The 12,201-nt window shown below is 31.5% G+C and overlaps 1 protein-coding gene across 2 annotated transcripts in view; it reads left to right on the plus strand.

The window, feature by feature from the left end:
• LOC145242406 (LIM domain kinase 1-like) overlaps positions 1-12,201 on the plus strand; it is a 339,107-nt gene that overhangs the window by 114,319 nt on the left and 212,587 nt on the right. The window contains exon 1 of one of the 2 annotated variants that reach the window (XM_080105438.1): positions 10,618-10,796. The exons of the other annotated variant lie outside the window; for it this stretch is intronic. Within the exon in view, the coding sequence (XP_079961564.1) occupies positions 10,699-10,796 (98 nt within the window). The 5' untranslated portion in view covers positions 10,618-10,698. Of the gene's footprint in view, positions 1-10,617; positions 10,797-12,201 lie in introns of those variants that run through there. 2 annotated transcript variants of the gene reach the window in all.

The following is a 12,201-nucleotide window of genomic DNA, read 5'->3' on the forward strand; positions in this document are numbered from 1 at the left end:
AATTGGGGTCAAAGTTAAAAATAAATTGATGTCTGCGGTCTCTGCCAACTTTCTCTATGGTAGTTAAGGAAGACTATTATATAGAAAAGCATTACTGTATATATTCACACTTTTTAATATATGCATATGCACATAAAGTTATGAACAGTACATAGGGCCCGAGCAAAGCCGGATGGAACTGCTAGTAATAAATAAAAGTGGTTCCACCTTATATACGTTGTACTGACTTTACAAATTTCAAGTTTGTCTTCAACTCAGAATTGAGCATCCAACATCTAATTAGTACCACACAATCTATAATATTAAACTTGTTTTCTTGGAATATGAATCCAGTAAAAGAAATCCAAGTGGAGGTAATCTGAGTCTTTTTGATCTCAGATTAGTTTTCAATGTGAAGAATATTGGTATCATCTTGATTCTCATATTCAAAAGAGAGGTAAAGCAAGTGAAAGAGCAATCGTTTTTAAAGTTTGGCTCACAGGTTACATGAAACTTTTGAGTTTGTCTTGATAGCAAAGAGATAAAAGTGAGGACTGTTAAACATATTTGAATTAGAGAAATATTTCTATAATAGTAAGATATTCTCCTTTTCAAATTTTTTATTTTTTTGTTGTTTTTTGCTTTGTTTTTGTGATCTTTTCTTTTCCATGATTGTTTCTTTTCTCTTTTCCCCTCTCTCAAATACCAAATAATTAATATCAATCATTTAAAACTAATGCAGACGTTATAAAAAAATAATTTCCCATTTACCTATCAATACATTTTATTATTAAACCATCTGTTTTTCTTTAAACAATTTGACTTTAAAACAATTTGACTTTAAACAATTTGACTTTAAAACAATTTGACTTTAAACAATGTTTCTCCTCTTTCACTCTGTGCTTGCTTTTGTAACTGTGATGGTAACTGGTGCATGTTGTCTTCCCCTTTTTTATGAATGGCTTCCTTACTATATTTTCATCCTTCATAAGGAACTGAGCTCAGGCCAACAGCTCCTATAAAGATAACTCATCCACCCTGGAGGAGGATTGTAGAAGTTTTATAATGGGACTAGGATACCCTGCATGAACACGCACTATCAAACGGTTTGGTATTTCTCCAAAAAGGACTGCTAAATCCCATAAATCCACCAAATACATGTTGATGCTCTTTTATGGACATGACACATGTGCCTCAAATTTTTCATACACCATGAATTTATCCAAGTCTAAGGCTGTGATTAGTACTTCTGTGATTTAGGCCTTTGTCAATTGTTGATATACTGATTTTCACTTCTCAAACAATTCGATCACAGCTCCAGTACCATTAAATTAAGAAATAATATTTAGATCAATTTGATCGTCTGTTTATGTTAGAATAGCTTCTTGTTTGCCAGTCATTTGTTTCTCTTTCTTCTCCAAACAATTCCACTTCACCATCTTCAAGCAATTTTACTTCCAAATAACAACGGTTCTGCTCTGTCACTCGTTTCTAGTGGCAATCGCCATCGTACTGTCTTTTAAGCAAGAGAGTCTCCTAATGTTATTAGCATATGCTTCTTATTCCAGTCATGCACTTTGCAGTGTAGGGAAATGGCTGCCAGACAATTTGGATGCTTTGAATTGATTAAATGCAAACATTTACAAAGCTTTCTAAATGACTATAGATTAAAATATTTTCATATCCCAGCAAAATAGTCTTCTTCATATTTACTTGTATTTTGCTTTTTCTCATAAATTAAAAAAAAAAAAGTAGGGGGGCACTTATATTTTTCTGTATTTCACGAGACGTTTTAATTCCACCAAATTAATGTCGTTTTAATTCCACCAAATTAATGTCGTTTTAATTCCACCAAATTAATGTCGTTTTAATTTCCTTACATAGGTTATCTCCCTTTTAATTACCTCGGTTTTTAATAAAACACATTTTTGGCATTGTTCATAAACATCCAATAGGAACATGTTTTATTTTAAGATGAATGCATTTGTAATTTTTTTTTTTTTTTTTACAAATAAAATTATTCTTGTCTTGTTACTTAAAAAATTCATTTTTATTTGATATTTTATTTAGTTGAGCTGTATTTCATTTTGTTGATTAATAATAATTCCATTTTATTTTTTGTATGTCAAATTGAAAAGAATACTACTGTTTTTCTTACTCTTCTCTTTTTCTCGCCCTTTCTTCTTTTCCGTTTCTTTTCCTGTTTTCCTGTCTCCCTCTGCTCCTCTCTCATCTCCTTTTTATCCTTTCTCATCTTGCCATATCAAATTAAAAATCAGGAATATTTGAAATAGGAAATTATAAGTTTAAATCATTTTTTCCCTTTTTTATATCCATTCTTAATTGAATGCTTGAAAATGTTCGCTTCACTCTACATGCATTAAAGACATTTAATAATTGTAGTTACGTAACAGAAGCTTGTAGGCGCAAAATTCTCAGAGGCTTTGAAAAAAAATATTACTTTGCAGTCATACTGCCATGAGGACAAGATCTTACTATACCACTCAAAACTACATTGCCTAGAAGTAGTGCTTGTATTTCTAATCCATCGACAATGCATAAAATGATAACCCTTTGTTTAAATCTATTTTTAATTAGTTTAAAAATTGTCAACGAGGAGGAAATAACGCTTACAAGTTTGTGACACTTAGATCCAGGTACTGACCATTATTTCAGTATCTCATCGTTTTCATAGCAGTTGAATTATTATTTTTTTGTACAACTGACATCATTTTTTAAAATATAGTCTTTGTAGTCATATTGTAAAGTTACAAATAAATATGTTCAGAAAAAAAAAAACAATTTAAATAAAACAAAGAAACTAAAACATTTAATCATTTTTTGGTAATTCTTTAGAGGACTAAGATTCTAGGCTTTAAAAAATTTAACCAAAATTTTAAGATTTAAATTTTGATGGGGTGCGGTGGGGACACGCTAATTACTTAATTGATTAATTTAATTTTATTTTTTGTATACCAAATGTCTGGATTTCAATAACAAACAAGTAAGTTCTGTGGGTGTCGCCATTTTGTCTAACTTTCTAAGAAACTACAGTAATTAAACATTATTTTAAAATATGGATTATTTTTTTTCAAGTAATTTTCAATGCAAACCCCCAAAGGAAGTGTTTCGTGTTACTGTAGTTTCATACAATTATGATTTTTTTTATATATAAATTGCAGATATTGCTTGTCTGTTATTCATACATGTCATAACAATTGGACTATTTAAAAACAAATAAGTTGTTTTTTTTTTCAGGGAAGGGAGGGGCTAATTATAAAATAGCAAATATAATTAACTGCACTTTTAATTAACTGCATTCTTGAGACTAGATGTTATTTGCTAGTAGATTGACACAACATTGGTCGAGATTGAATGAAGATCACAACTATGTATTTTTTCATTATGTTCTTAACGCCATAATACTTTGTTTTTACTGTTACCCACTTCAACCTGTTTTACCTTCTAATATAGTCGAAAGAAACTGACATGTTCGAAAAATTATCTCAACTAGTGTCTTATACATATGATTTAAATTTCATTAAAATCTGATATACGTATTTAAAGTTTAAAGGAAATTCTGTTGCCATGGGTCACTTAGAGGTGGGGGCTTATCGATATTTGTCACATGAAGAGTAATGTAGAGATTTGGAGCCACTTTCATTGTATTCCCTAGAAAGTTTCATACATATGATTTAAATTTTATAAAATACGTCGAAGTTTTAAGGGTATTGTGCTCTTATAGCACCCTTGAGAGTCGAGAACACTTCTATTGTTTTCCCTGGTTAATTTTCCATAAAAATATACTTTTAGATTATATACTTAAGTCCAATTGATGTGTTTAAGGGAAAGTATGGAGATGGATACCCCTCCCATTAACTGAAAATAAATAGAATTGTTGAATCTTTATGCAATATTTAAAATCAACTTGCTAGATATCAATACATCCTTGGACGAGAAGATCTATTATTAAAGAAAACAAAGTAAATATAAATTAAAAACTGAAATAAATGCTTAATATTAGCATCTGCAGTTAATAAAAAAAAAACAATAAGTAATGCAAAAAAATCTAACAAAGTCATCCGTCTTCCATCCAGCTATTAAAGATTCGTCGCTTTAAATAGGTTCACTCGTCTAGCTAAAAACACTATCAATAATTCCCCCCACTCTTTATCCATGCTTAAACCTAAACATAGATTCCATGAACAAAGCTTTTTTATCTTAGAACTGCACACCTGCGGAACTCTCTTCCATTTGCCTGCTTTCCGGCTGACTATAATATGGTCGTCTTCAAGTCCAACGTAAACAAGTTCTTGATGAGCCGTTCCCCTTAAGTAATCCAATTTACCAAATTTCCACTACTAACAATTACTACGTCACTGTCCCATTGATCACTGTACACTTATTAACCCTTATCATCGAGGGGCCTCTGGGCCTTGATAAGTGGTGACTCCTTTGTAAAAAAAAAAAAAAATGTAAAACCTCTTTCTATAATGAACACATACATACAGACATTTTGGAAATACAGTACGATTATGAATATCTCCAGTATCAAATAATCCTTATACACTGTGAAATTTACTTTATGTATGAAAATCAAAGAGGGGAGTATAACATAAGAAATATTTGGAATCCAGTCTCTCCTTGCTGTTATTTCAGATCATTTGAAACCATAGCAGCAAGTTTTAGTCTCCCCCTTCATCAAGGCCAAAGGTTTTGGGGAAATATCTGATATTTTGTAATTCATATGCAAAACTAAGAAAACAAATGACTATGATTGACACAATGGTAAATTTGCAGTATCTATCCACTCTCAAAAAATCCTTTAAAATTACCATTATTAAAAGTTTCTGAGGGTGCTGAATGCAAAAATAACAAGTAGTTTCCAAGATATGAAAAAATTATAGTTTCTATCTTGAATATTGTCTTACGCAAATTTATAGTAGTTGTTTTTTGAAACTATCAGAATTTATGGGAGTGGGGATAGAATATATATTTATTATAAGCAATTCTATTCAGTTAAAATTTAATTAGACATGGATGCTAGCAGTTTCAGAAAGTATAAGAAATTTGGCTAATTACTCAGTCTGCCTTAGGTAATTTCTAGCCAAATGTGTTTCTGAAACTGCCAATGTACCGTTTCTATGACCAATGACGTGCTGTTTTGATATTTCAAAATGGAAGATAATAGTTTTAGAACTATCAGATTTGGGTAAATTTGCAAAATTTGAGAAAAATTGCATTCCTAGTCAATAAGATATGGGTTTAAAACTTTGAGTTTACTTTTCATCATTTTTGAAAGATTGAAAATGAATGTACAAAGATAAATTTTTTTAAATTTGCAAAATATTTTTTTTCTATAAACTAATTATAGAAAAAATTTTTTTTCTATAAACTAATTATAGAAAAAAAATTTTTTGCACATTTTAGAAAATTTATCTTTGTACATTCATTTTTAATGGGTTTAAGAATGTGATTTCTATCTGCTTTTCTGAACATCCTTGTGATTGAATAAATAGGTTACATGACCGCATTTGCAACTGCATGTCACATGCCCAATTCAAAATTAAAAAAAAAAAAAAATTAAGTTTGTTTAACCAATGAAAACTTTTCCCACCTAATTCAAGACACACGTGATCCAATTGAAAAAAGAGGGGGTGTTATGAAAGCGGCTAAAGGAGAATAAGCAAGTTTTTTTTTTATTCAAACGTCTGAGATTATTTACCACAGAAACACAAATGAATCAGTATCAATCATTTATCAAGTACAGACATGCTGCTATCTCTTCTTACATAGTGTACCACATAATACACGATGACCTCCTTTTTCTATTTGACTAAAATAACAACAAAATATTTACTTACAATGAAAGATTTACTTCTATAATGTTTCTATTTACAGATAATTTTTTTAATGCGACAGATTTATTTTTAATACAACAGAAATATTTTTTGTCTAAATGAATAAATAAAAAATAATTTTTCATTTTCCAACCCTACATTACCATCAAAACAGGTTATTGTTATATCGATCAATAATACGTCATAATATTTGGAAATAATCTCATATATATATATATATATATATATATATATATATATATATATATATATATATATATATATATATATATACCCTATTAAGAGACAGCTCCTTGTTTGCCTAATTTGCATAACTTTTTTAAACAGTTCATAATAAATTAATGCTTGGTGTTATCCCCTCTTATTAGCGACGTTTATTTTGTTTTTATGTTTTAATGATCGTTTTAATCTCATAGGCAAAATGTTTAGCATACATTTTTAAAACGATTTCATGCAATGTTTTGTAAGTTAAAAAGACAATAACCCCCCTCCCCATACACACAACATGTGAAGGTTAATTGGTTTCTTTCTCATGTGTATTTACAAGACACCTATGAATGAAATGCTTATTATTTAAGATTTTGGTTTCAAGTAGCAAACTGTGTGAAACGATAGTAAGCTGGCAAAACCAGTTAATCTTATAAAGTAAATTTGGTGATTAATAAACCTTGTACTACAAGCTGCATAAAACAATTTGTTTCATTAACGATTTATGCCAAATATCAGTTCGTGTTGTTAAAAATAGAAGTTTATTTCAATCGATTTCATTGATGTTTTTTTTATATTAGATTGGTGCAAAAATAATATCGTTTTTTTTTTGTTTTTTTTTGGCATGAAGTTGAATGTCAGAAAACGACATTATTTTTGCATCAACCTAATATTCAATCCTGATGATTTAAAAAAATATTTTATCAATATTGAGAGCTGCAAGTAAAACAAACATTGAGAAGATCACGGGAATGACAAATCAGATCATAAAAGAACAAACATGAATCATTACAAGAGTATCAGGGAATCTCTAGATAAAGGTCATTAAAGAAGCTTAAAATTGATGAATAGGTCCTCAAAGTGATTGAAAATAATTGAGCAGATAAGCATAGATGAAATGCAGTTTGGATTTGTGCCTGGAGTAAGTACCACTGGTGCTATATTTGTCCTGAAACAAATGTAAAAGAAGTACCTTGGTAAGAAGGTTAATCTTTATTTTGCCTTTGTATATCAGGAGGAAGCTGTTGACAGAATGGCGAGAGCCGTTTGTTGAGCTTTCTGTAATTTAGGGAGCAAACAAGCGTTTGATAAAACTTGTTCAATAAATGTACAAAACTGCTTAAAGTAGTGTCAGAATTTAGTGACATCTTTAATGTTAGAGTAGAAGTGCATCAGTATGGAGCCCGTTGCTTTACATTTGTGTCTTATTCAGAGAGTTTAGTACAGTTTGTCAAAAATTATGCTGTCTGCTGATGATTTAGTACTTGCCTGTGAAACATTAGACAACCTACTTGTTAAGTTAAAGAGTTGGAGGAATGGTATGGAAAGTAAAAGTCTGAGAGTGAATGTTACTAAGACCAAAGTGATGATCAGTGATTGTAATGTTGAAAGGTCCCAAAACGAAGAGGAATAAAATGCGAAGTTCAAAATGACATAATGTAAGCAAATAATAAGGTAATTGCAACTTCTCTTCCAATTTTTTGATTTTTTAATCATGCCCAACCGCATTTTATTTCCTTTTGGTGGATTGATAGTTGCAATTTTTTCTGATAAGTTAAGGGCAAAATAGATTCATTGATATAATAATTAAGTGGATCTTGTGGTACAAAACAGATACTGTCAGGAATTGTAAATGTCAACTGAATTAAAGGAATAAATTGTAAGATGGTCAACATCATGAAATTTGGAATATAGACTTTTGTCATTGATTCATTATATGCTCTGTAATTACATTGAACTTCTTAAATAAGGATTGGTATATATAAAAAGGAAATATAAGTAAATAAGGAATATTTCCACAGATATATATATATATATATATATATATATATATATATATATATATATATATATATATATATATATGCATAGCTCAGAGGCTAAGGGATGAAAGTGGAGAGTTGTATGTTGTGGTTTCGATTCTAGGTGATAGCACCCGTTATTTTTTAGTTTTGATTTCACTACTGTATATTAGGTTTAATATAATAATCGATAGATAATTGGATAGATTAATATGGATTAATTAAACTATTATATTTAAGTGTATCTTATGACTGGGCAAGACCAAGCAGTCTGCTAGTATAAATATAAATTTCAGTTGATTGACAGAGGAGGTAGTTAGTTGACTCTCTGAGTATCTGACGGTCAGTTGAGGTTTGTGTGTTTCTCCAAGCAAGATAGGCCCTGGGACTCTTAGCTAGTGGATTGCATTCAGTTAAACTTGTGATTTAATTTGGGTGGACTAAAAATTTTCATGATGCAATCTGTTTAGTAGAAAAAAATGAGTCCCATTGTAATATCCTTAAAATAAAATTTTGTTACTCATTTTAAACTGTAAGATTTAGAATTTAGTTTCAAGAGAGAACCCATTCCATTGCAGCGCAATGATTTGACGATCATGCATCCAAATGCACGTGAATAGTTATTTACATTTATTCTAGTTTTAATTCTGAAGGTCGTTCACAAAATACTGATAGCAAATCACTTAGGAGTTAATAAGCCTTTAGAGAAGCTGACCAAACACTTTTCCTGTCCAAGAATCATAGAGGACGTGAAAAGTTTCTGCAGAATCTGGAAAGCCTAACCAAACCACACCTCTGCACCACTCCCACCTATACCAGCAGTAGAGGAACCGTTATTGTAGATTATGTGGGACCACTGGGCAGAACTAAGACAGGTTAAAAATTTATGTTAATTATAATGTGCATGTCCACAAGATTCTCTGAGGCGATTCCATTATGTAGCATCTCTCTGAAAAAAGTTGCAGACGTCCTGGTAAAATTTTTTTACCAGAATGGGGTGTATATCATCCTCAGTCACAGGGGGAATTGGAGCGATTTCATGCCATCTTGAAAACTCTGCTAAGAGTGTACCATATTGAGCACAATGTCAAGTGGGATCAAGGAATCCCATTCATGTTTTTGACAGTTCGTCAAGCAGGACAAGGACTGTTAGGATTTGGCCCGTTCGAATTGGTCTTTGGTCACCCAGTACAAAGGCCGTTACTATTGATAAAGGAATAGTGGGTTGATGATGAACATAGGACAGATCTGTCAGATTACATCATTAAAATACAATAAACTTTAGTCGAAGCACAGGAGTTGGCCAAGACTCACTTAGAAGATAGTCCCCAACTATGAAGGCCTTATACACTAAGAAAACAGTAAATTCTGTTCTAAGCGAAATACGAAGGACCTTACATGGTGTCAGAAAAGATTAGCCCACTAAACTATAGAATAAGTACCTCTAAACGTAGAAAGAAGACACAAACATGTCATATCAATATGATGAAGAAATACTTTAGGAGGGCAGAAGAAAAATCAGTACTAGCAACGCCATGCTACAGCAAAGCTATGAATCAAGGCTTTCTTGAGAGAGATGCTGATCTAGAAAAGGATCTGCCCATTAAGTTAAATAATTCTGAGATCCTAAAAAATGAAGTCTAAATTCACACATCTAACACTGGAAGAGGGACAAGGATTAAGTGTTATAAGTGGAGTGTAAGGATTTATTCTCAGATATCCAGGAGCAAAAGTGCAACGATACACAATGTACAGATGAGGGAAGACAACCCAATTAGACAACACCCTTACTGTCTTAGAAAGTTAGCAGTGATGAGAGAAGTGGAATACATGCTAAAACATGAAATGATAATGTCTAGCCAAAGTGAATGGGCATCACAGGTGGGACAGTGAAATCCGTAGAGTAAATGCAATTACTAAGACAAATTCGTATCCTATTTCCAGGATAGATGGCTGTATAGATGGGATAGGACAAGCAAGATATCTCATTAAATGAGACCTCCTTAAGGTATATTGGGCAGTACCCTTAACTGAGTGAGCCAAGCAAATATTGAACATTTGTCACCCCTGAGGAAGCATATCAATATCGAGGAATGTCATTCGGAATGAGAAATTTCATTCACCATTCTGTGTGAGACCAGCCCCGGTATGGAGGGGTACGGAATTTATTGAGTTTCATTTTTATACATGTTATTGCTGTTATTATTTACTTGCTAAAAATTGTCATCCTGGAATCTGACTGACAACAGAGCTCTCCATTTGTGAACATTTCTACTTTTGATAACCATTTTAAATCAATTTGTCTTATCTCAACAGCCGTTTACCATTGATTTATCACTAGCAACGACCCTTCGTCTTCTCTAGAATTCTAATGGCAATAAGCTTCTCTAAAGCTGTCCGTACCCTCTTGATAGCAATCTGGTTGATGTTTTTCTAGTTCTTTCCATTCTTCTTGGCTTTTTATGTGGTGCCAAGCGAGGCTCGTGTCATTACTTAACATGTGTGTCTATTTGTGAATTTGTATATGTGTATAAGGGAGGAGGAGGAGGAGGAGGATGATGATGATGATGATACTACTACTACTACTACTACTACTACTACTACTACTACTATTATTATGATGATGATGATGATGTCAGCGTTAAAAAGAAAAAAAAACTCGATGCAATTTCCACCGCCTTTGTATTTCACAGTAATATTTGTTTTCAACATTGACTCACACTCGCATCAAAACAATCCCCCCCCCCACCTTTTTTTTCAAAACTGACAAGAGACGTTGTTGTAGTAGACTTGATACTTCTTTTAATTCATAATCCTCTTCATCATACGACGACGATGACGACGCGTGGATGATTTCCTGTTCATCAAAATTAAATTATCAATCCGTTCGCTTTCAACAGTTAGTTAGTCAAACACTGCTGAAAGAGATGGGACGTTTACGGATCAGGTAGGATTGTTTTTCCTCTCTTTAGTTATATATACTAGCAAGCCACCCGGCATTGCCCGGTCGTAAAATACGCTTAAATATATTTTGATTAATGCGGATTTCGTATTTATTATATATTATATATATATATAGTATTGTACCCAATATATAGTAATGATTTAAAAAAAAAAAAAAAAAAGGATTTGTGCGCCACCACCGAGAATTGAAACCAAAACGTTTAGCTTACGATTTACTTTTTCCTTTGACGTTAATACATGAGCTATGAAAACATGTTTGCTGCAAGACTAAAAATTAAAACATGAACCAATAGCTATAATGTTACGCATGCATATTCTTAATTCCATCGTTTGACCTTCGCAAATTCCATTTCTTTAATTTTCACATTTTGCACCGACTTTCCCCAGCTAAAACCCAAAATATAAAGTTTTGCATGGGTTCGAATACACTATATATTAAATTTTATGTCAGTATACCAAAAACTGGCAGAGGAGTTTGGTAGGCAAAATTTTTTAAACAAAAATAAATATGCATACATAAATATATATAGAAAGAAATTTGTGTTTACTATAATCTTTTTTACAAAAATATTATGCATGTGTAAATCGCGTAGAATATCTGCATAAATATAATTACATGCAATAGTCAACTAAAAACGATCATCCCATAAGAAGAGCGAAAAGACTAATATGGAATTAATTTAAATGAATGTTTAAAAGAATATGCAAATGTGATAGATCTTTTGCAGATGAATGCAATTCCACGACCCAAAGTTGTATTTTCTTTTTAAATAAATAGACAAAAGGGGTTGTATTATCAATACACACACCAAAAAAAAAAAAAAATTAAAGGAGTATATGTGTGTTTATGTATGAACGTCAGATAATGGACGACTCTACTACTCTCCCATGACAAAAGTTACTTGATTAAAAAGAAAAATCCAAAGGGTTATTTATCGGTTAAGAAATTTAAAAAAAAAATTTAAACCGAAATTTGATGCACGCTAGGCAGAAAAAGTAAATTTGAGAAAAGTCAATGCTGTGATCATCACAGTAAGGATGTTTAAGTTTTAGTGGTCGTTTGTGGACATCAAAAAAGTAAATTGTTACTTGTCGGTTCAATTCCTGGTTGGAGCATTCTATAAAAAATAAAATTTTGTTAAGCATTGGTAACTTTCAACAATTAAATTTTTTAATTTTATAAGTTGGGGTTCAGTTTTCTGTGAAATTTGGTCATAAATTATTGGTTCCTTTTTTTATACAAAAGGAGCGCATTAAAAAATGTTTTCTTTTGGTTAAGCAGCATATGAGAAGCATAACACTTGACTCTTCACTATTTAAAGTTTAATTCAAGCTATAAGTTATTTTTTAATCCAAAGCTTTTGTATTTCGAACCGTCGCAAAGTAAA

The sequence above is a fragment of the Euprymna scolopes genome, chromosome 21, assembly GCF_053919585.1.
Source record: "Euprymna scolopes isolate OS-2025 chromosome 21, ASM5391958v1, whole genome shotgun sequence".
Classification (NCBI taxonomy): Eukaryota; Metazoa; Mollusca; class Cephalopoda; order Sepiida; family Sepiolidae; genus Euprymna; species Euprymna scolopes.